This window comes from Tetrao urogallus, assembly GCF_951394365.1.
Source record: "Tetrao urogallus genome assembly, chromosome: 6".
In the NCBI taxonomy this organism is placed as follows: Eukaryota; Metazoa; Chordata; class Aves; order Galliformes; family Phasianidae; genus Tetrao; species Tetrao urogallus.
The window spans coordinates 4,965,446-4,990,431 of NC_136819.1; the positions used below are offsets into that span (position 1 = coordinate 4,965,446).

General features: G+C 48.4%; 2 protein-coding genes across 2 annotated transcripts in view; one reads left to right on the forward strand and one right to left on the reverse strand.

Annotated features, from left to right (window-relative positions):
- On the forward strand, positions 1–4,381 carry SYT12 (synaptotagmin 12; the record flags this gene model as incomplete). The annotated part of the gene is made up of 7 exons (XM_079537378.1): positions 1–37; positions 1,029–1,222; positions 1,596–1,973; positions 2,835–3,050; positions 3,148–3,268; positions 3,470–3,603; positions 4,208–4,381. 7 exons carry the CDS (start codon positions 1–3, stop codon positions 4,379–4,381), a joined length of 1,254 nt encoding a protein of 417 aa, XP_079393504.1.
- A 1,885-nt stretch (positions 4,382–6,266) lies between these two features.
- The window catches only part of IGHMBP2 (immunoglobulin mu DNA binding protein 2), a gene marked incomplete at both ends in the record, with an annotated part of 35,174 nt that continues 16,454 nt past the window's right edge, over positions 6,267–24,986 (reverse strand). The window contains 8 exons of the mRNA XM_079537361.1: positions 6,267–6,464; positions 7,528–7,712; positions 8,059–8,889; positions 10,396–10,519; positions 10,869–10,963; positions 12,258–12,376; positions 15,817–15,999; positions 24,309–24,483. Coding sequence (XP_079393487.1) covers positions 6,267–6,464; positions 7,528–7,712; positions 8,059–8,889; positions 10,396–10,519; positions 10,869–10,963; positions 12,258–12,376; positions 15,817–15,999; positions 24,309–24,483 — 1,910 coding nt within the window. The remainder of the gene's footprint in view (positions 6,465–7,527; positions 7,713–8,058; positions 8,890–10,395; positions 10,520–10,868; positions 10,964–12,257; positions 12,377–15,816; positions 16,000–24,308; positions 24,484–24,986) is intronic.

Below are 24,986 nucleotides of genomic sequence, written 5' to 3' on the forward strand. Positions count from 1 at the left end.
ATGGACAGCGGGCACATGGGCAGATACCGGCTGAGCGGTGAGTATGGCTGTGAGCTGCAGAGCTGGGGAGGGCTGTGTGTGTGTTTGAGCATGGAGTTTAATTTCCTGACATCAGTCTTTAAATCCCAAACTTTCCAATATTGAGCACTCTACCCTAAAAGGTGGTCGGATACAAATTGCAGCACACTGGGCTTCACACCTGGAGTTATCCAGAAACAAGAGTTGGACGGGGTTCTTTGGTCACAGTTTGGATACAGGCGGCTGTTCCCTTCTGGCTCAGCTTTTCTGTTGAAGTGGCTCTGGGGGGCAAAGCTGCAATGGCATGTAGATGCTGCCCGGCTCTGTCTGGCCCCAAGGCAGGAGCACCACGGCATGACACAGGAGGCAGTGCTGCGGAGTCCCCGGCAGCTCTGTCATCACAAATCTCCTTTTTCTTTTCTTTCGTTTTCTTTCCCCTCCTCCTTTCCTTCTCGTTAAGCCGAGCCATCCGTGTGGCTTTAATCGCTCGGGTGATGGAGGCTGCTGCAATGCAGCAACAGCTGCTCGTGGGGCTGCCGCGTCCTGCTTTGCAGTCTTGAGCTGGGCTTTTTCCTCTCTGTATCGTCCCCTCGGAACTTGCTTTTTTTTTTTTTTTCTTTCTTCCCCGCCCTCCCCCCGTTTCCAAAAGCATTTCCCCCCTCTTTTTCCTATTTGTGGCTCTTTTGATCATCCCAGGAGGCAGTCAGGTTTCCCCTACGGCACCAATTGGAATGCTGAGTATGTCTGAGAGGGATGGATCCGCACCCTGGGGATGGTGCAGTGAGTTCTGGTGCCGTGGGGAGCGGAGCTGGCACATGCTCACCTCACCTCCTGGGGCTAAAATCTCAGATTTTGTGCTTGCAATTTGCTGCCGAGCACCATTCATAAGCGCCGATGGGGCAGCAGTGATTGATTCCCAGCTAATTCTGCGGGGCGAGCTCCAGGCTGGGATACAACGTGGCCAAGCTCCCTTCCTTGGGACGTCTGACACTGTCCCTGTCCCCTCGCAGCCACCGCCAGCCCCCCGCGCTGGGAGATCGGCATCTACGCGGCAGGAGCGCTGGCGCTGCTGGGCATCGCAGCTGTCAACCTGTGGAAGCTCTGGCGTTCCGGCAGCTACCCTGCGCCTTCCCCGTTCCCCAACTATGACTACCGCTACCTGGAGCAGAAGTACGGGGCGGCGTATTCAGACATCAAGCACAAGGTAAACCATAAAAAGAATGCATGTGGAAAGTTGGGCTTGACTCCATTCCTCTTGAGATACACGCATTGGGGCAAAGTGGGGGAATGGTTTAAGTGGGCATGATGGTCACGGGATGATGGTTGGGCTTGCTGGTCTTAGAGGTCTTTTCCAAACTTAATGATTCTGTGATGCCATTTGGGGACATAATAATAATAATGATAATGTAATTATGATTTGATGGTTGGACTAGACAATCGTAATGGTCTTTCAAAACCTTTAGGATTCTGTAGTTGTGTGAAAAGCCATTATGTACCCCAAAGTGCCTTGGAGCATCTTGGCTGTCCTCTTGTATGCAGAGGGAGTGAACTCACTGCCTGCTTCTCCCTCCTGGCAGCGGGGGGCAGCGCTGGGCTCAAAGCCGTTGCCCAGCCGCAAAGCCAGCCTGAGAGGCACCAACACCTGCGAGAGCATCAATGAGCTGGGCAGCCTGGAGCTGATGAGCAGGGACCTAGGGCTGGCCCCCTACGGCCCCCTGAAGAAATCCGTCTCAGCTGACTCGCTCAACTCCGTCTCATCCATCGGGAACAACTTTGGGCAGGATTTCACTGTGGGGCAGGTGGAGGTGTCCATGGAGTACGATGGAAAGGCAGCCGCCCTGCACGTCACCCTACTGCAGGGCAAGGATCTGCTGGAGAAGGAGGATGCCCGCTTTGAATCTTGCTTCATGCGCATCAGCCTGCTGCCAGCCGAGCAGATTGTTGGCATCTCCCGGGTGAGCCCCTTGGGCTTTTTGTGGAATCCCTGAGTGGTTGCTTTGGTTTTGGATTGCTTTCCCTCTCTGCATGAGATGGGCGGCCAAAAAATTTTGCAGGATTGGGTAAAAAGGCAATGGGATGACCTTAGTATTCTCTTCTCTTTCTGCGAGCATGGCCACTTTTGGAGCAAAACCTGTTATTTAATACCCCCTTGGGAAAGCAGCACCCCCCAGGTTCCTTTTGGCACCCGCTTTTTGCAGAGGGATTTTGCAATGCATTTGGGTCCCACAGCTTGATTTCATCAAACTGTTCCTGAAAAGAGCATAAAGCCTCATCCCACGGAATAAACCCACTTCTATGGGGGCGGAGGTTCCCAAAAAGGCAGTGAAATATCCTCCTGGCACCCTTTTAAGACCATTTTTACATCCAAAGATCAGGCTGAGTATTTATGCTCCAGAGATATTTATTATTTAGCATCATTATTTATAATTCACCAGCCCTATTTACCATCTTTTGCAATCTTGAGTTACAAAGACAGTATTTTTTTTCCTTTAATGCTCTGCATTATTATTATTATTTTTTAATAATAACTTACAATTCTATAGTAGTGTTCCTACAGATATCCCAAAAATACAACATAGGCTGTGAGCTGGGAGTCATCAGTGGTATAAAGCAAATCTTCTGCCCATCTGGTTTTCCCCCGGAGGTACTTGAATCCCTTGGGGTTGCAGGGGCTGGTCATACCATGTGTTAAAAGTGGACCGACTGCAGGGATCGTCTACAAGGATTTCAGCATTGAGGTCCCAGCGGGTGTTGCCATGGTTTTATGGTTAGTGATGGTGCTGGCTGTGGCTCTTCTCCAACTCACTCCTCCACAGATCCAGCGCGGTGCCTACGCTGTGGCCTTCGATGAGCGCTTCTCCATCCCACTGGACCCTGTGGCACTGGAGGAGGACAGCCTGCGCTTCTCTGTTTTCGGTATCGACGAGGATGAGAGGAACATCAGCACCGGTGTGGCGGAGCTCAAGCTCTCTGACCTGGACCTGACTGTGCGTCCCTTCAATGCTTGGCTCTATCTGCAGGACACGAACAAGGTGAGGTGGGGTGATGCTCCTTGTGCTTTGGGGTTTTGGGGGTTTTCACCCATTCCCTCATCCCATCTGGTGGGTGACGGCATGCTCTGTCCTGCAGGCAGTCGACACAGTGGGGGAGATCCTGCTCTCCCTCAGCTACCTGCCCACAGCCGAGCGGCTGACGGTGGTGGTGGTCAAAGCCAAGAACCTCATCTGGAGCAATGGCAAGGGGACTGCAGGTGAGCGTGGGGCCATCTCAAGGCCCCAGAGCTTTGGGTTGGACATGGATGCTTGTCCTGGTACATCCCAGAACTCTCTGTGAGTGCTTGTTGGAGTAAAACCAGTCTGGGGACAACCCTGCTGGATTGGGATGCGGTGGGTTGGGATGGCTTTCAGCATGGCTGACACCATGGTTGTTTTCTCCCCTTGGCCCTGAGCAGATCCCTTTGTCAAAGTCTACCTGCTGCAGGATGGGAGGAAGATCAGCAAGAAGAAGACAGTGGTGAAGAGGGACGACACCAACCCTGTGTTCAACGAGGCCATGATCTTCTCAGTGCCGGCCATTGTGCTCCAGGTCTGTCCTGCTACTCCTTGGGGACCACAAACCCCTGTGGATCCAGTAAGGACTTCCTGGGATGGAATGAGAGTCATAGGAGCTGTGGCTGTGCATATATGATTCAGTGGGATGCGGTGGTATGGGAGATGGGCACATACAGAGTATGGCTGAGCATGTAGGGATAAGCATGTATGATTTTTGGGTATGGATGATGCAGGGGGATGGGTAAGTATTGGGATATTGTGTAATACATAGGGTATGGCTGCTGGGGGAGATGGGTATGTGTGACATGTGGGCGAATGCATGTGTGTGGGGTGTGCTTGTGTCTGTAGTTGGCTGCATATATGTGTTTAGGGGATGCGGGGGAAGTAAGGTGGTGAATAAGTATGGGATGGATGTATACATAAAGGCTATAGCTGTGTGTGAGGATGATGTGCATATATAGTTTTCTACTACATGGGGAGGACGTAGTGGTATGTGTATGAGCCGGGTGGGTATGTAGGGGAAAGCATACACATAAGGTATGGCTACTGGGCTGATAAGCACGGGTAGTACAGGGGCTATGAGTGCAAGAGGTACGGTGTGTAAGTGCTGACAGCCATCACTCCATGCACCCCTGCAGGACCTGTCCCTGCGGGTGACGGTGGCTGAGAGTGGCGAGGATGGCCGTGCTGACAACACGGGCCACGTCCTGATCGGCCCAGCAGCCAGTGGCATGGGCATCACCCACTGGAACCAGATGCTGGCCACGCTGAGGAAGCCTGTGTCCATGTGGCACCCGCTGCGGAGGAATTAGGCTGCTGGCAGGGGCACCCTGCACACCTTGGGACCCTGTGCCCCAATGCCAGCTCTGCCCTGGCCACAGTGGCCAAGTGCCACAGTCTGGAGGTGAAAAGTCAGAGATGGCCAGAGCATCCTGCTACCAAAAGCCGCCACTGGGAGGAGGAGGATGGAGAAAATCCTGTCCGCACCTCTCCTCATCCGCATGCGCTGGGGGCTGCTGAGGGACCTGCCGAAGACAGACCAAAACCAGCAAAATCCTCCTCAAACTGCTGTCTGGGTGCCAGCCACAAGCTCCTCAGCATCCTGCATGCCCTCTGCTGGGCCCCCAAAACCAACGGTGACCCCAGATGTGGCCTCTGAGGGCTTCTGAGGGGACATGGGATTCTTTGGAAGGATTTTTGGCAAGCAAAAACAGAGAGGGGTGATAAAGTGTTGGCATGGTGCAGTTTCTCTCAGCATGTGTGGTCTTTCTGTTGGGTTTCAGAGGGGTTTCAGTGTACTGCACCAGGGCTGAAACCCTCCAAATTCCAATGAAAAAGGGAAAAATAATAGTAGAAAAAAAAGTTGTTGTTATATCTCTCTTTTTTTCTTCCATCATTTTTCTAGCAGTGTCAGTTTCTGCTTTCCTACTGGCTGCCAAGGGGTGTCTGTCCCCAAATGTCATGGGTTTGAGGACAGGTCCAGGCTGAATCATCCCCTAAAGGCTAAATGTGGTCACCCCAAACCCTTTTCCCAGCTTAATTAACCCTGTGGATTCCCTAGCAGCAGGGCAGTTCTACAGAACTAGGAAACACCCCCAAAATTTTGTATTTTTAAGCTTCACAGGGAAAGGAGAGAAAAAGCTCTTTAGATGCCGTCTGCTCATGGGCTCCCAGCCCAAACAAGGTCTTCTGGGTAAGATCTGCTGCTCTGAGGAACCAGTTTCCCCTGTTTTCCGGAGGTGAACAGATGGAGGGATGCGTGGGGCAGAGGATGCCCTGGGGCCGTGTCCCTCAGCTTTTCCCAGCCTGCAGGTTGCCAGCAGGAAGCCAACAGGGAAACTGGGGCTCTTTGGGGGCTGTTTGCCAGAGCGGTGGCTGTTTGCCAGGGTGAGCTGGGGAGGGGATTTGGTTCCTTGAATGGTTTGAGCTGAAAATAAACAAACGTGAGTGAGCCATTCAACCTGATTAAAGATAACTTCATGGTGGTACTCTGAGCTGGCACCAATTTTCCTCTCCGCTCCTCTGCCTGGCTTTTATTTTGCAATTCCCCTACATAGGCTTCTTCCCCCTAGCTCATAGGTGCCAAGATTTCCTTCTCCCACATGCTGGCTCTTCCTCCTCCTCGCTCCTCCCTCCAGGAGCCCCCATGTCCCATCTGCCACTGTCCCTTGGCCCTGGAACCAGGGTACAAACCAAGGCTGTGCTCAGAACAGCTCTGCTTGGGATTGCCAGTGCAGTTTGCTGACGGATGAGGAGAAGGTTCTGTTGTGGGCTTATGCTGGTTTTTTTTGTGCATATGGACATTAGTGCACTGGGATCACAGTGGGAAGGAGAGTGGTACCCAGGGCTTTTCACCGCCCGCAGACATTTATTTTTTGCAGTAGCAGAGAGAAATGTCACAGTGACAGCTGATTGCTTTCAGTGTTTTAATATCCGTCTTTATTGGCATGCTGCAGCCTCTCTGTGTACATCCTTTACTTTGTCAATAAGGATAACTGGCACAAATGAAAGCGCTCTCCTCCACCTGAGGTTCAGTGAGGCCCCAGTGCCTATATGTTCAGCAGCTATGGCACTGACTCCATGCTGTCTACCACCTAAAACAAGAGCTCCCATTTTCCACCACTGTTTAGCAGCATCTTTGCTTTATGCAGTCCAATCTGTTGGCTTCAAGTACCCAGAAAGAGAAAATCAGCTCCTTCACTTCTCCTTGCCTTTCTTCTTGCTCTTGCGCTGGTTGGTCAGGTCGCTGAGCTTCTTGTCCAGGCGGCGCTGGAGATGGGCTCTCTTGGCAGGGTCCAGAGATTTGTCCTTGGGGCTGCTCCCAGGGTACAGAACCCCTTCCCTGCTGATCCACTGCCGAGCGTGTGCCTTGGCTTTGTCCCCGCAGCCGTGAACCTAGGGAGAGAGGGGACAGTGGTGGAACTGCGTGTGACATGGAGGGACGTGGGCTGTGAGCATGGTGGTGATGGGTTGATGGTGGGACTTAGAGGTCTTCTCCAACCTTAATGATTCTGTGAATCAGCTGCTTCTGCTGGAGCCCAGAGCTCCTCTTCCACCTGCTCTGCATTCCCTGAGTCAGTCAAATCACAGAACATCCTGAGTGGGAAGGGACCCATAAGGAAAGGATGAGGAAGTGGGGGGAAAAACACTTGCTCAACAGGGGTTCTGGCTCCCTTGAGGTGGCTCTAGGTAAGTGCTGACCCACACCAGATTCAGGTGTGGGTAAGAGATCCTTGGTTATTTGACACTAAGGCCTGATAATATGCAGAAAAAGGGCTGAACTTTGAAAAGTAAGAAAAACTCATTGATGTGGATTGTACTCCTCCAATTATTTCTCATTACAATTCAGCAGGGAGAGGTGATTCTGCAGGAAATAAATTTATATCCCAACCAGCTTGTGAATGACCATAAATACAACTATTCTTTGCCATGGAAACAGATAGTACTTGACAAGGGGAAAATCTATGCTGAGGATTTATAGGTCAGCTTGCTAAACGTTGCTAAGCCCCGGGAGGCAAAGAGCTACGCTTGGGTGACACAGGATGAGGAGTGGTGGGAGCAGGAGGCCATGGATGAATGGAAGCTCATCACTTCTCAGCCATGTCCGCTCTGACTGCAGGGCTGAGGCCTAAGGCTGGCTCACCATGAAGCTTCCAGCCCTGCAGATTGAACCTACTTGTCTGCTTCAGCACCAGAATGGAAATGCCAGACTATTGTCTGGTGGAAGGGTGGGCAAAAAGCAAAGGGTGGAGGGGGAAAGAGAAAGCTCTCAGGAGGAGCTGTGCAGAACCTCCATGTGACAGCCTCTTCTATCTTTATAAAAACATCTGACAATGATGGTTTGGCTTTAAGCTCCCTGCAAGGAAACCTTGCCTGCAGAGCTCTCACTTAAAGCCCTTCTGCTGGACGCATCCTGCTCCTCTCCAGCCCCTGGGCAGCTTTGTGGCCCTGTGCATACCTCTGGGATGTGATGGCTGAGGCAGTACCGCCTGTTGCAGTGTGGGCAGAACTGGCCCAGGGTTGTGACACTGGCTTTGCAGTGGGGGAAGCCACAGGTGTTGTCAGCTTTAACGGCAGCAGAAATCAGAGCGTCTATATCTTCCTCTGATGCACTGTCTGCTGTGGTTTCAGCTGCTGTTTTTCCTAGGTAGAGGGCAGAAGAGATGTAGAGGTTTAACAAACCCAAATAACTCTGAGACCCAGGCAGTGCAAAGTCCTGGAGCTAGTGTATGCAGTGACAGAGACTTCGTGGCACTCATTGTGACACTGAACTCTGGCTCGTGCTCAAAGGCACAAGTGGGAACTGAGGGTCTCCCTTTGCTAGAAGATGGCTGGGGGAGAGGAAGGGACCACACCTGGCTGGGACAAGGATTCTCAGCTCTGATTCACCCCCACCTCCATGTTTAGGAGGGGCAAGTACCTCTTAGCTCTGTCCCCATGTTTGAGAGCCTCCAGTCAATCTCCTGCTCCTATAAAGTGAGGGACCTACCTTTGCAATCGCTTTTGTCTTTTTTCCTGCTCCTGCTGCCCCGAGTGCCAGCGCTGGACTCTTGCTCTTTCTTTGCCATCTCCTCCTGCCTGGCCTTCTCCCTCTGAAATCTCTCCAGGTGCAGCCTTTTCAGGTCCACTTTCCCTGAGCACTCACTTCTTCCTCCTGGCTCAGCAGGGGCTGGAGCTTCCCCCCTAGAGTCCTGTGGCTGAGGAGGGGGCTGCTGCTCCCTGGGGGTTACAGCTGGGGCAACCACAGCCTGACCAAGCTCCTTCTTGCGAATGCTGATGTAGCGGTCTCTGCCCTCCCCGGTGCTGACGTGCTGCAGCCCATGCTCCTCAGCCAGGAGGTGGACCAGCATCCGGTCGTGTGGATTGAGAGATGAGGGGAAGTCCAACTGCATCTCACCACTCTCCAGGAAGGCTTCCAGCACAGCTTTAAATTTGTTTGTGTCAGCTTTTGTCCCCGGGCTCTCCCTCCCAGGTCTACTTGTGCTAGGAGAGCAACGTGCTTCTTGTTTTTGAGGAGCTGCTTTAGCTGCTGTTGCTTTGGGCTTCCTCCCTGCAGCTTGCTGCGGTTTGGGGCTGGGTGCTGCAGGGGCCTTTGTGCTCTGCTGCCGCTCTCCTCTGTGGGAGTAGTTTTCAGGGACAAGGTCATCGAGGTACTCAAAGGCTGTGCGCACCTGGCCGTGCTGCCTGAAGTGCTCCAGCAGCCGTCCCAGGAAGGCCTGGCTGCCCACTGTGTGGCTGTCGCAGATGATGGCCACATGGCGCCGGGCACGTGTCACCGCAACGTTGATCCGTCGGTCCTCAGCAAGAAAACCCACCTCGCCTGCAGGAAAACCAAGAGGGAGTGAGCAAACAGAGGCTAGAGAGTCTTCTTGGGGCTGGTGTGGTGCAGGGCTGGCTCCTGCTCTCATGACAACCAGTTGGGAGCCACAGTGGGGATCCTCAACCATCCCAGGTTCAAGGCATGTGGGCAGGAGAAATGCTCCCCAGGTGCTGCTAGGTGGCCTAGGGCATGAGATCAGGCTGAGAAAGGCTCACCTGGAGGCAGAACTGCAGGTACAGTGCAGGAGGCACTCTGTGCAATGCCCCCTGCCTACCCCCAAGCCATGCACACAGGGCTGATTGTAACAGCAGTTCGGCAAGGTCTGCTGCTGCTCTCAGGCCATTTTCTCAAATGCCAAGATGACTCAGTGAGGCTCAGCTATTGAGAGGGGTAGTGGGGGTAGCTTGAGAGTTTCCAGCCCCCGAGGATAAAGAGAAGGCCAGTGGGGAAGGAATTGCTTTCTCCTTTGCTGCAGTGACCAGTCTGGCTGTTTGCACCCAGTCTCTGATGCAGCAAAAGGGTTTCCTGCTGGGTCTGTTACGGCTGCAGAGGGACGGGCATCCCCTGAGCTGATCCACGTGGTTACAACAAACTCTCCTGGGTGTCAGGCTGCTACCAGCATCTCTCGTGGCCCACAGAGAACAGAGCTCTGCCTGGACAGCACATGGAGCCTGCTTGTCATGCATGGGAAGAGGGCTGGAGTCATTGCTGAGGACATGGACTCCCACTGAGCCACCAGCAAGGTGAGGTGAGTCACTGTGAATAAGGACTATTCTTAGCCCTACACTCCACCTCCATCCTCCCCCCAGTGCTGCTTTTCCTGCTCCAGGCTTTCTTTAAAAAAGGCAGAAAACACCTCCCCCTTCAATGTGTCCTTTCCCCCTTTTTCTTTCTAGACATCAGCACTCCTGGCACATACACAGTGTCTCATCCTCAGCAGCATTAGTGCAGGAAGGGACGTCTAGTTGAGGATGTGAAAAGGGGCAGAGGTGCTTCTCAGCACAATCCCACACGTGCCCTCTGCATGAGCTGCTGCCTCAAAACCCTTCAGCAGCTTTTTTCCAGCTATTAACTCCCACTGCAGTCACTGATAGCAAAGAACTCGATTTTCTGCTCTAGATTTTCCTTCCAAAAGGAGCATTTTCTGTGCACGACTTGTGATGCCAGCTCCTACTTTCTTCACTCTTCAAGCCCCATCTAATTTCTGCCTTTTTCTCAGCGCTCCATTAACCACAGTGCCAACCTGACATGTACCATACACAGGATTCCAGTTCAATAATTTTTGAGGTTGCAGGACTGTACCTAGCATGGGAACCTTCCTCTGCAATCCTGACAGCAGATGTCGATTTAAAAATAATGAGAAGAAATAAAGCTGAAAAGAATCTTGCCACTAAACTCATTCAGAGTGAAGTGCTAGAGACAGTCAGAATTATACTTGGCAATATATTGAGTGACCCATTCCTTCCCCATTCCCATTCTTCCCCTCCTCTAGCAGCAAGTTCTCACCTTTCCTGTTGGATCTCACGAATGACAAGATCACTGCCTCTTTCTCTCTGCCTTGGAAACCATCAACTGATTTAATCTCTAGCTCAGGGTACCTGTGGCAAAGGTGCTCTCTTAACATATCCACCTGATAAAACATGAGAGAGGTCACTTAGAGAGAGAAGTGCAAAGGGAAAAGCATTAAAATGGCATTATTTGGAACAGCCCCTTCCTCTCAAAGGCAAAAGGATGAGTGCTTGCGTCTCCCAAGTGCTGACTCCCGATGCTGGGAGTGGAAAATACCACTCAGAAAACACCACCTCCCTCAAACGCCTCAACTTTGAGAAGGTGGCCACAATGACTGATCATATAATTTGCCTCTGCTGCCTTCTGCATTCCTCTCTCTGAGAGTACTTTGGTATTGCTCCTGGAAGTGTCTGAATCCACTCTTGTATGCGTGAAGAAAGAGAGGAGGTGCCAGGAGGGCGCCAACTCACCTGGAGGTTGTAGGGGGCTACAACAGCGATGTCTCGCGCCTTCACACCAGCATCTACCAAGGCCTGGATGTGCAAACCAGCCAGCTGCACTTCTCCTAGGGCACAAAGCATAAGGGGCAGTGAGCCAGGAGCACATCCAAGCTGATGGTGACAGCAGACTGGGTGTGCTATAGATTGGAGAAGCTTGCCCACTTCCCCTCATAGCAAAGAAAGGCTCAGGCAAGTCCTGCCACTGGCCAGCATTGCAATTCCCAACTTGGCTCACTTGGATAGAAGGTGATGTGCTATGCATTCCTGCTCCCTGATTCTTATCTTTCCAAGTCACCAGCTCCCTGCATCTAAGCTTAAGAAGAGAATAACCTCTCTGAACAACCCTTGGCTTTCTCCTGCCTTAATCCAAGAGATCAACACTTAACCCAGGGAACAGATTATTTTCCTTTTGAAGTTAAACTTTAGACCTCACTGCAAATCTAATTTTCCTCTCTGCACTGTGATGAAAAAGCCTCCAGCTTCTAAGTCACTGCATTTCCAACACCCCTGTGATCACATAAAAACCTTCATGTTCCTTCCAGAGCTGTCTGCTCAGGATGGTGGTTGCTTCAGGGAGATCGAACAAGGACAGTCTAAAGAGGAATGCAAACTATTCCACATGTTTATCTGCAAGACTGATTCTACCATCTATTTAGCAGCAAAACACATGTATAGCATTCCAGAATCTGCAGTCTGCTGCTCCAGAAGGCTAACTCCCACATTTTGGAAGACTTGCATTTATCTCCACTTAGGATCCCTGACTTATCTCAGACTTCTGTCTGGAGACAAGAGCCTTTATCTGTCTCAGAGGGGTGTGGAAAAATGAGATCCTTTCTGCTGACAGTTTTCTAAGCCATAACAGTGTTGGGGTATGTGGATTGTCAAGTGAAGCATCAGATTTTAGACAGCCCATATGCAACACAACCTGGCAAAGGCCCTCTGTGAGCCTACCTAGCCAGACTAAAAGTAGGAGTGTGAGCAGTATCCCTGAAGAGCAGATCACATCCATTCACCCTGCTGCAAAAGCAAGGACACAAAGGAAGTAGTGTCTTCTTGTTCCTATTAAGTTCTCTTGCATTATTGGAACAGCTATGGCACGTGACTTTGCACTAAATCTCCATAATGAAATCTATTATTTAAAGTCAGAAAAACAGCACAAAGCTTGGTGCCTTGAGAGGATTGAGAAAAGCCTTGTGGGACTTTATGAAACTGGAAAATGAATGGGAGACAGTTCTGAGCCACATCTACAGCCTGGGTGGAACATCTCAGGACAGTGACTCAGCAGTGCAGTAGCCGAGCCCTCCGGAGGCTGAGGACTTCAGTCAATTCCTCCTAACAAAATATTCCCAATACTAGTACCTGGATTCCCCTTAGACTGTTCATCTTCCACTTCCAGCTCCAACAGGCCACAGCCAGCAGTGTCTATGAGCAGTAAAGGAATCGCGGTCTCTTCTGTGCAGATGACTCCTGGCAGGTCCCTGCAAAAGATGTTGGGAAAGGGCCACATTAACAGCACTAAAGATGTGCCAAAAGGTGATTGGATGTCTTATTGCTTACTCCTTCCAAGAATACACAGCTGGATATTGCTTGCCAAGGGCAAGGTATGGACCAACAGAAGTGCGCTCTGCAGGCGGTGAGAGTCTGAGAGCTGAGATTCCCCACCTTTCCACCCCTCCAGGCTTTGGTCTCTTTGCAATGGCAGTGATGCTACTGAGGAGCCTGGTGGGGTCTCAGTGGTGGACTCCCTGGAGATAAAAGCCACAGCCACAAGCAGAGGAAGTCCCAAAAGGCCTGAGGAGGCCTGGCAATACCAGAAAGCCACAGCTGAAAAGACATTATTCCTCTGCGTAATGGAACTGCTCTTTAGATTATTCCAAAAACGCAAAGACCAGTGAGGTGGGTCAGCCAACAGCACTGTGAGCCTTCTTGTCAGCTGTGCTGCACAGCCCAGTTGTTGTAGGCGGTGTAGGGGGATGGTGTGGGGGTGTCAGTGACTCGCTTAAATAATCTCAAAGAGGAAAAATATGCAGGCCTAGGAAGCTGTTGCAGCTAATTTGTTTTACACTGCTGAGTGAGGGAAAAGAGCATTACCAGAGATTTGACAGCAGTGCTGTAGGGCAAGAGAAGAAAGCGTGGCACAAGGAACCACAGAGGAGTTGAGTTTTTGTATCCCCTCTACATCTTAAACTACTGTATTCCAAAAGAACCAAACTAATTAGCCTCTTTTTTTTTTTTTTTTTTTTTTAAATACCCATGGAAGCTGCTCGCTGAATTCACAGCCTGGAAAGAGGAGGTGTGATGGAGGGCAGCAGGACAAAGGCAAAGATGACAGAACCCCAACAATAACATGTCACTGTACATCACATGCTGATCAAGGAGAGCTGGGGCTTCAGGGGGTTTGCAAATAATCAAGGAAGCCATCACAAAGAAGGACTGCTTCCAGATTACAGGCAGGGAAGTGAGAGCAAAGGCTCCAGTTCAAGGCAAGCCCCCGCCTGTAGCCCTAGTACTGCATGATATTCTGCATTCCTATGCCACCGACTGGCCCTCCTATGAAGCTCTCTGGAGCCTTGATGTCCCTTAGGGGAAAGATGCAATTCTCACCTGCTAAAAACCAGCCTAAGAAGCAGGGATGGATTTGTGCTCCTGAAGAGATTCCTGACCCTTTATGACAAAGCAGGTTGACCACGCAGGTAGACGACTGTTGCAGGCTCAATGTGCTGCCCTGGGACACCTATGGACCTGTGCTTCATCCAGGAGAAGGTGATCCCAGCTGGGGGAGTTGCACATCATAACTGAGGAGCATTTTGCTTGGGTACCTTTCAAGTATGACACTACAGGGAGGGGTTCTCTCACCTTCCCCATCAGTGAGGGGTGCTGGCCCCCTGAAAAGTGCTAACAGAAGGGACACCCAATGCTTCACTTAAATAAAAACTGACAATAGGAGCTGCTGATGATCTTCAAACCAGTTTCCCATGGACTGAGTCACAAGTTTTGAATGTTGGAAAATACTGCTTGCAGCCTCCTGGACTAAATTCTGGAGATGCGTGGGATTTCTTAAGTGTTTCATCACCTGTTTCAGAAGGAAGGGAGGTTTGGGAAGAAGAACTATCAGAGATGAAAAGCTTACTTATTTCTTGCTCAGGTACGGAATTAAGCAAATCATTTGGTCTAAGCCAGAAAAGGACCTGAGGTGGTTACAAATATAATAGAGGAATTTGTACTCACAACCTAAAGATAAAATCATAGTTCAACACCAAGACACTGCATTATCTGGTATTCTACAGAGGCCCAGAAATTTTACATGGTTTAGTGCCTGAAGTGAGGATTGCTGTATTCATGTGATGTGTCAGCAGACTTCATTTCAGGTTTAGACATCAACTTCTGCAGGAAAAGGCATGGAACGGGGGACAAAGCTGCACTATGGAGTGGAAAATAAGACATTCACTCTTTTATCCATCATAAAAGCAAAGCAGAATAGCATCCTACATCATCAGAATAACAGCCAACGAACTTCAACTTTTCAACTAACTCCTAATTTAATGGTTTCAAACCTTTCTGACTGGGGTTTCACTTTAGCTACTATTCTTGTGTAGTTAAATGGGAAAATAAGCACAACAAAGAACAAGAACAACTGAGAAGAGTGTTTTCTACACTGGAATTAGATCTGCATAGCTAAAGCACTGCTGAATGAGTCCTGTCCATCTCACCTGAGCTCTTCTGGTATAGATGAACAAGCAGAAAGAAGCCTTTCCTTGAAAACCCACTGCATGCACCTGTATAAATATATTTACACACAAAGATATACAAACCAAGACAGGAGTCAGCATTCACTGATTCATCAGCTTCACTGATGAGTGAAGCCCTGAACAGAGCATGCTGACACAAACAGAATCCCCACGCTGGCTGCGGAGGATGAAGGTGAGGCTGTTGGAAAGGTCTTAAAGACAAAGCTTGGATTTGTTTTGTTTATACATTTGGCCAGAGTTCCTATCTCATAGTGTTGTTTGTGCTGTTCACAAGTTAGATCACCAGGAAATGAGCACGAGATGGCCTCTCTAGCTCTCTCTGTCCACTTCCCCTATGAAATGGAGAGATTCTAGGGGAATTTCAATTTTTCTACCTCCTACATATTTGCATTAAAAAAAGCATTGCTAAAAATACAAAAGCACCATGCAGACAGGCGCTGTGATATTTTGTGCTTCTCTGAGGCCAACAGAGAGAATTAATGTTTTCCCATCCACCTCCCAGAACTATGCCGACTACAATTTTAAAAAGCACCAATTATTGACAGTCACAGCTTGTGTTAGCAAACAATTGCCTGTCCCAGGATGCAAGTGAAAAGAAATATGAGTCACTTCCTCTAAATTACCAAAGAATGGGTAAACTGCTGCAGACAGAATGGATCTGATGCTTTCAGTCTTGCTGCAGGCGCTGGCTTGACAATAAAATCAACCAAGCCAGAATTGGAATCTTGCTTTCTAGTCTCCTCTGTTGCCACCTTTGGGATCAAAGATGGGGGACACAGTGGTCCATATAATAATCATTAGGATGTGTGAAAACGCACTAAATCTGGTGTCTGGCCCTGCTCTCAATGAAAGCTTGAGATGGAGAAGAACTGCTTGGGGTAGGCACACTGCACATCAGATCTTCGTATGTTCTCACCAGGTGCGAAAGGATTTCATTTACTGATGTATCATACCAATGGAGCAAATGGAAGATAACTCTGCATGGCTTCTTGTTACAAAGGAAGAGGACAACTACCACCTAGGTAATGATCCCTTGATGAAATAAAGGACAAACAGAAATGCTATGGCAGGAAGGGATGTAAAACTCCACCACGGTGACAAAGCCAACATGCACTGGGATGAAGAAGACACCTCTGCTCAGATGCATCACCGAGGAGGAAGGCACTTACTTGAGCAGATGCTGGGCTACGAATGGGTGAGCAGTGAGCCGGCCACCATACATCTCTGAGGAAGCCCACTGCATGATGGCTTCATGCATCCGGTACTGCACTGTCAGCATCTTCACAACCTTCTCCCCGTACCTCTCGATGACACGTTCCATCAAGCTGAGTGAAAGGCCCTTGGCAGCAGCCCTGTGTGGAAAAAGCAAGTTGGAACTGGAGCCTAGATGTCTGCATGAATTTGGACTATAGGATCAATATGCATCTTCTTGCTACAGCCATGACAGTGCTGTAGCTGGAACTGGATGTGGTGCTAATCAATGCTAATGGTGTTAGTGCTGTCAGAGTACCTTGGATATACATCCCAGAGCTTTCTGAGCATGGCAGTGGCCACGCTGTGATGGTGCTACCTCCCTGCTCTTCCCACTGTGTTTCACTTGGGTACCAGAGGGTTCAGGAGAGGGAGCAGGACAAGGCTGCAGCATCCCCAGCATAGAGTCACAGTAGGGTGAACATGCTCAGGAGTAGACCCATGATCAGATCAGCTTGCATGTATCAGGATGGAGAGATGCCCCCATGGGGAAATGCCTACTGGTACTGCCAACATAACATAAGAGAGACAAACAGCAGCAGCCAGCCCCACCTGGAGTGGTTGCTCCTCCCATGCTGCTCTATGCACTTCAAATAAGGAGTGAGGATGCCCAAGTTCTCAATCTGGGGGGAACAGCTCCAGAATGTGATACTCTTAACCCTTAAGCTCAGTTTGCCAGCATCCTCAGTCACACTTCTCATACCAGCTCTATGTATGGCATAAGTGTAATGCTGCATTCGCATTGCTTCCAGCTCAGGGAACGGCATCAGAATCACCTAATGCATTATTACTAGAGCCTGACCCTACAAGCATCTTAAAACATTTGGTGTCAACACAGCCAGATCTCGATGATGTTTTACTGAGACACTCAACGTGCAAGTGTTCTCATTAATCCTTGGCTGCTCACCCTAGACTAATGCACTTCAGAGTTTATTGCTTTATTGCCCATTAAGAAAACCAACCCTGTCATGTATGGCAGAGGTCCTGTGCTTCTATTGGTGACACAAATTAATAAAGCTCCTAATGAAATAAGACTTTCAGGAGTCTAATTGCTTTCTGTTTGCCATACAGAAAGGGTTTGTTGGAAGCGTTACTGTCTGAGGAAGGAGGACAAAAGTTGCTGCATTTTGAGCATGTCTGAGCAGAGTTTTCTCACCCTGTGTGCACAGAGAACTTGTGGTTGGTGGCAAGGGGTTCTGCTTGAACAGAACTTGAACTTGAACACTGAACAGGCATCGTGGTGACAAAGTGATGGTAGAGAACAGCTTGGGAGAAGCACTTGTGTTGAGGCTAAGGGGCACAGCATGCATCAATTACTGCTGCAGGGAAGCACAACATTAATACATGGCACTACGGTGAGCTGGACTGCCCAGCCCTGTCCTGTTAACAGCAGGGTACTTGGTAAACAGAACAAGGGACTGCAAATTCATTAAAGCTGCAGAAGGAAAAACTGAGGGGAGATCTTTCCGCAAAGTCGAGACTTATTAGCTCTCCTCCTTGCTAAACTGCAGAATATAGCACAGCAAAAAACGGATTGGAAGCAGTGATCCTGCAGCTGCAGGTCTCTGGAGACAGCGCTGTTTTCCAAAGGCTGTTTGAACGTAATGAGCACTGAACAACAAAGACAACCACGGAAGCGAGGAGAAGGGCTGGCGAGGTGCAGTAAGGCTATTACAGGATGTGACTCTGTTACAGGACAGGAACCCAGCTGTGCCATGTGTGCTGCTGCTGAACGTGACCCTCTGCTGAGCTCGTTCACTAAGCCCTTACAGCTGTGGTGCTCCTGGGTTGTATTACAGAGATCCTTGTTGCTCCCAGCTTAGGGTACAGGAGAAAACCAACACTGACAATGCTGGTGAAACAGCACCTGACAGAGGTATGCTGGGTTTTCAGGAGGGGAAGGGGACTAGGTGGGGCAATGCCCCTTTAGGTGCTGTTTGCTGCAAGTGTGATCTCTGCTGCCAAGAGAAAAGCACTTGTAGTTCCTTCCATGTGCCATCTCGGTGCTCATGAAAAAGCTTATCACACACTGAGCCACCTAAAGGCAATGTGGTTTTCTGGACCAAGAAAGCACTCATCAGGAATTGCCCCAGCTACCCATGCCCTCTGCCCAGAAGCCCACTTAAGCTCAGCCCCTTGCTTCCTACCTGTGCTATATCTTATCTCTGTCTGCTGGATGGACCCTGTAAGTTACTTCAATCCTATCTTTAGTTCTGTCTCCTGGGTATATACTGGGTCTGGTCTCTAGTTTACGTCCTGATGAAGACTGAACTTGGTTTATCCCTCGCTGGGGCTGTAAATGAGCCCCATTCCCAGCTCCCGGTCTGCCTGCCGTGCTCAGGCTGTGGATAATGCTGCTGCCAGACCCCAGCTGTGTAAGTCACATCAGGCAACTGAAGCAGAACGCAAAGGATAGCAAAATAAGCTGCTGGCAAAGGCTCAGAGGGATGCAGCCTTCCCAAACAAAATTAACTTGTTAACTTCCCTTTGCTTTTGGCCTTTACTCCCTTGCTCACTTGCAAGTCTACAGCTGACTTTTCAGTAGAACTGCAGGAAGTACTTGGTGTTTTTTAACAATAAATATTCTAAAGTGTTTCTGCTAGAGATAGACAATAAAGCATGGAGGAAGCATTAAGTCTCCCTGCAAGCCTTGGAAATAGTACTCTTCTATATACTAATCATGCTGTTTCCACCACAGGGTTCTATGTGAGCTTATATGTTGAATTATAACGAGGATATTAATTGCTCCCAAATATTTCACCTGTTAAAACATTTCCTATTATTCACACCTCAATTAATTTATATATGATTGATCCCTATACCAACAACATCATACACGACAGGTTTCAAGTGCTGGTTGTTTTAGAGATACTGCAGTGGGATGGAAAGGTTAGACAGACAGAACCACACTCCTGATGCTCAGAACGTATCTGCTGGAAAATCTTTTAAGTAAAGTTGTGAATGCTAAGATGACCTAAACAAGCCCACAGCAGCCAGTATTTTCAGTTAGCCTGGTTTTGCCTTGCTTTAATTGCAAGAAGAGGCTGCACTTCACTTGAATTACCTTCCTGTGGATAGCAGATCCCAATGAAGGAGGATGAGGCCCTGTTCCTGCCCACTGCTCTTCACAGGTAAGGCTTCCTCCTCCAGCTCTTGATGCACATTAATGGTGATAGCTGTAGCCAGGTGGAACACTGTAGTTCAAGGCTTCTCTACTTTGTGCCCTGAGTTCTTCTATCCTAGTAGTCTTAAGAGGTTTCACAAACAGAAGTAAAGTAGTAGTAAGCGAAGCTGTGCAGACCTCCCCCCTTTATGGATATTTTTTCATCTTTGCAACTATGAGGGAGGAGGGTAGCTTCTTGTTTCCAACTGAGGAGGCTTCTACAGAAAAGCACGGATTGACATTTGCTCTTTAGTGACATTTGCTCTTGGAGAAGCAGCAAAGAGCAAAATCTCTCTTTGGAGAACTTGGGATGGTGGAAACAGGCTAGCTGCCTGCAAATAAGACAGCAAAAGGCTCCTGTGCTTATCTAAGAAACCAGCAGAGAGCAACAGATCTGATAGGTATCTGAACAAGTAAGTCAAAGCCTCAACATGGAGAAATGCAGAGAACAAAATACAGCTTCTCTAGACAGGGCCCAGCTCCCAGAGCTGTGCGGCAGCCCCTTTGCTTGTGCTCACAGTACAGCACTAATAAAGTACCAAAGCATCTCTGTTTAACAGAGGCTTCCCACTTGCACAGGACTGACTTTGCATACTGTAGTACCAGACGATCCTGCTGTCAGCCCATATTCAACTCAGCCAACTTCAGACCCCTTACTGAGGCCCCGAAAATAGGAGCCCACACACTTCAGGTCTGCTGTCATCAATGGAGGAGAAGAGGAAGGTAGGCGGAAGGATTTCAGTCCTCGGCATGAATCATCCCTGGAAATAGCTTATCTTTTTCCATTAACCAAAGAAGGAGCTGGCAGGTGACTGCATTCCTTAATTAATCTCTGGCAGTACCTCACATGAAGGTAGAACGGACACACCTTTGCACTGCATCTCACAGCCTACAGGGAACACAGCTGGGAAAAGCACAGAGGGATGCTCTTCTGTATCTGCTTTATTTGTGTCGTGGAGGGGACTGTGCTGCAAAGAGGAAAGCTGTGGCATGCACCTTGATCAATAAAGCAAATGCTTTTTATCCAGCAGCAATTAAACACAAGGCCAGAGTTCAGATGTATGAAGGAAAGACCTAATATTTCTAAAGGCGTTTATCTGCAAAATAATCGGATTTCTCAAAATAAATCATTCTAATTAATCAAGATTTGTTAGCTTTTGCATTTCATTAGGAGGACTATTGTGGCAGATTCTGTCAGTTGCCCCAGCTGGACCTCACTGCACATCCTCCCCATCACAAATCAGCTGGGGACTTTCAGTAGACAACAACAGAGCTTGAAAGAAAAGCCGTTTTCTTTGAGCATTATACAGTTTTGCTTTCCATCAGCTTGACATGTGCTATGCAGGTTTCTTCCACAGGGCAGATACTCTGGCACCAGACTACTGAAACCCTCTGCAGATTCAAGCACTTTGCCCAAGAGTTATCAGTTCTGCAGAGAACAGGTAATATTAAGATCACCTGTGACCTCAATCATAGAATCAAAGAATTACTCAAGTTGGAAAAAACCTTGAAGATCATCAAGTTCAACCACAACCTAACCATGCTACCCTAACTCTTAACAGCCCTCCGCTAAATCATGTCCCCACATCCAAACGGTTTTTAAACACATCCAGAGATGATGATTCAACCACCTCCCTGGGGAGCCTATTCCAGTGCTTAACAACCCTTTCTGTAAAGAACTATTCCCTGATATCCAACCTAAACTTACCCAGGTGCAACTTAAGGCCATTTCCCCTCATCCCGTCACCGGTGAGAAGAGACCAACCCTGCTCTCACTGTGAGCACCTTTCAGATATTGGAAGAGTCTGCCCTCAGCCTCCTCTTCCCCAGACTGAACAGCCCTAGTTCCTTCAGTCTCTCCTCACAGGGCATACTCTCCAAGCCCTTCCTAAGTCTTGTTGCCGATGGCAGCTTTCCACTGTAAAGTCAAATTAACAGAAAATTGATGGAGAGACCAGGAGGAGATCCAGGAGATCTGCAGCAGATGGGTCCTACCAAACAAGAGCTCTTAGTTGTCAGCTCCATGATGCAGCACCAGTAAAGGCTCCTGGCAACGACCAGCACAACAGAGGGCAAAAGAAAGCAGCTGGCGGGTGGTGTAATGTTTTCTGTGCTCATCTGAAAAAAAATCTGCTTCATTTCAAAGAGCAGCCAAAACTGACATCAGCTTGAGTATTGAAGCCACTCACCCATAGTAATAGGATTGGTGTTTCTACTGCATTTTGCCCTTACTCTGACAGTCTTGGGAAAGTAAGTCCCTGCCTTGGGAGCACAGTGAGTGTTCGGTGTTTTCATCCACTACAAGCTTTTGACCTTGTAAATAAAGCATGGCTGTGGCAATTGCTCTGGGCCCACAATATGAACAAGTGAATGTATCACTTAGAAAACCAAAGTAAAACAAAGCCCTTGAATCCGAAGGACAAGAAGGCAAATTTATTTTTGTTGGCATGCAGAAACTTACTCCAAAAAGTACCTGGCATGTTATTCAAGGAGCCTTGTTGACTGAGCATTTGATTCCAAATTAAATCAGACTCCAACCTAAAGTAAGTAAGCATGGATCTACAAGAGTCCCTGACCCTGTAGAGTACAGGAGTCCCTAGTCCCTGACTGTCTCTTTTCAACCCAAAGTCAATAACACCTCAGCCACCCAACTCCCCAGTCCTGGTCAACCATCTGAAGGTAAGAATTTTTTATTTCCAACTTACAAATGGGGAAAACCTAGGCACAGAGACACAGCCTGCAGACTTGCAGTAAATGAGCAGCAAGACAAGAAGGGCAGGGGTTCCAGACAGGCGTTTCTGTGCAGTTCACCAACCCAGACAGTGAAGGAGTGTGCTTATCACTTGCCAATATCTGCAAAACAAAATCTTTCATGCATCAGACAATAGCAAGAATCAGACCTTGTCTTGATGATGATGCAGCACCTTGAGATTATCTGTAGTACCTCTCAGGTACCTGCTGGGAGCTGCTGCCTCCCTCGGATGTTTCATTTCCCTGGCTCAAAATTCAAGTGAGGTTATAGATATGTATCTGGCTAATTGTTTTTTTTGGAAGCAGGAGAAAGTTCATAAAGTCAGCCCTATTTCTCAGCCCTATTTCTCTGCTTGTGCACAATGCCAGTTCAGTCATTCCAGACCAAGAGCTAAATAAACACGTATACAGTGGTATTTTAAACCACTGGAAAGCTCCCAAGCACTATATGGAGCATCCCCTCAAAGCACAGGCAATTTACACTAACCACAACTAATTGTTTGTACACAAACTAATTGTTCTTAATGTTATACATATTACAAAGTTTTCTAATTACTACTGTGTATCTAATAATGTGGTGCAGCATCTCAGTGGTCCAACTCCCACGTTAATATGTTAAATGAACAATTGCAGAACCACAGAGGCAGAATTTAATAAAGAGGAGACTTGGATTAATATGAGCCGAGCCTGATTTCCTTTCATAAAGCTTGCGGTCAGCAAGCAGGAGGTAAACCAAGGCCACTGTTCTTGCCAGGTGGGAGAAAACCTCAATGAGAAAAACAAAATATTTTTCTTAAAAACAAATATTTTAGAAATCTGTATGTAAATACCGGTCAGTGAGACCAGGAATTTCTTCTCTGTTTTATTTGTCTTCTGTTTGCTTCCCATTTTACTAACTCCAATGGCTGCTATGCACTGTTTTAAACTGTCTTTTTCAACAACTTTTCCAGCCACTCTGAAAATTTCAGTGTAAAACACAGAAAACCAAGTGCTGGTAAAAAAGCAGAATGAAGAAAATGTCTCTGCTGATGACACATCTCTCAGGAGTAACATCTGATAAAATACACACAATTTTGCGTAATCCAGTATTAGAGCATAACACAAGCACACTTTCTCACTAAAGGAAAAAACAAATGAGCAACTCAAGCTCAACACACTGAATTCTCTGGAGCTGAGGACATTTCAGATGACTGATGTAAGGATGCAGACAAGCATGCTGAAAGCAACCATCAATCCCCCAGCTACCAGCAAGGACAGCATGCCCTCATCTCACACTGTTCATCTCACCTGTCCCCTGTATAAAGCCCACAGTGGGAAGGCCTCTACATCATCACAATGCTTTTGAGCACTTTTCTGTGACGCTGAAAATGCTCCCAGTGTCACAGATCTTCCTAAAACATGGTTTGGCATGACAGGACAAGGGGGAACTGTTTTAAACTAAAGGAGAGGAGATTTAGATTAGACGTCAGGGGGAAGTTCTTTACTGAGGGAGTAGTGAGGTGCTGGAACAGGCTGCCCAAAGAGGTTGTGGATGCCCCAACCCTGAATGTGCTTAAGGCCAGGTTGAATGGGGCCCTGAGCAATCTGATCCATTACTTGATCCAGTGATTGGCAGCTTGTGGTGGGGAGGTTGGACTCTGATGATCCTTGAGGTCTCTTCCAACCCAAGCTATTCTATCATTCTGCCTGAGCTTTCTGCCTTGCTGCACTTATGCACTCATACTCTCTGTCTGCCCCATTTTTTGTGCAGAGGATCCTCTCCACTGTGGACACACAAGACCTAATTACGTGTGGAATGTGGGCGACCAGCAATCTCAGAGAAGGCAGGGAATCTAGCTGCTGGATCCATGTCCTCGATGCATTTTAGAGTACCTATCCAAAATGGGTATGGGTAAGTTTCAAAGGCTGACATCTCCCTGGGACTGCATAAGCTAGTTTTCCCACTATGAACACCTGGAACTGGTACAAAGCTGCCTTCAGTTTCTGGGGTTTGCTTTAGCACCTCTATCAAGGCAACCCATCCAAGCTCATTCCTACAAAATTGGAGCTGATGTGCAGACTTTGGCAGGCCACATGTCTGCTCCTACATGCATGAGATCCTCCTAGGCAAGGAGCTCACAGCAGCTCCTGAGCAGGGCCGAAGGCTGTCAGATTTCTCTTCTATCTGCAAACTGAAAACCCTTACAGGTCCTTGAGCAGTTGCTCAGCAGGCAGTTATCAGCACAAGAGGTAAACAGCCATGCTGACTACACGTGCTTTCCCATGACGTGAGTAGGTCAGCAGTGGGTAACATGACTGTCACATGCTGGTGCAATAAGAAAGCCTGCTCAGATGGAGGCACATTAAACTTTAAGCAGTGGCTATCAGTAAAACAGCTCTCATGTAATCCCGGCTGTGTGACTAAACCCAGTCCATGGAGGACAGTGCTAAATAATCATGTTAATGAAATGTCTTGAAACTTGAGGCGTGAACCTGTGACCACAGACTGTTCCTTACTTGTGGGAGATGATGGTAGGGGGAAGCTGCTTGTGGTCCCCAGCCAGGATGCACTTCGGAGCTTTCAGCAGAGGTATCCAGCAGCTGGCTTCCAGGGCTTGGGCACACTCATCTATCACCACCAGATCAAAGTAATTCTCAGGCAGCAGCTTCAGTGGGCCATCAGAAGAAGCACCTAATTGAAGGAGAAAGTGCACAGCTTAGCAGGAACGCACATGAGCAAGCAACACATTTTTAAAACAATTCGTAATGCTTTAACTGTGGCTAAGGGAGACAGATAAAATAATGTTTCTCTGCAGATACGTAAAAATTCAGCTCTGTAGTCCATGACAAATAAATATACATTACATGTATAGGTCAGAATTGTTTTTTGCTGATAAGAGTTGGTAATCCTTATTGGTCCCTTCCAACTCGGGATATCCTGATTCTATTATTGTTTGCCCTTTTTTGCCCTGGCATCTGGGGCCAAAAGCTTCCAAACATCTCTGAAACAAGTGAAACACAGACGATTAACAGAACAATATGCTCAAATACTTCACCAGAACAGAAACAGAGCAAAAACACTACTGAACACCCACTTTCCTTCTGCCCTCAAATGCAAACAAAACTTCTCAGGAACAAAAACTGCAAGGATGACAGACTTGAGATTGGGTGATCTACCGAGGGATGCCCGAGGGG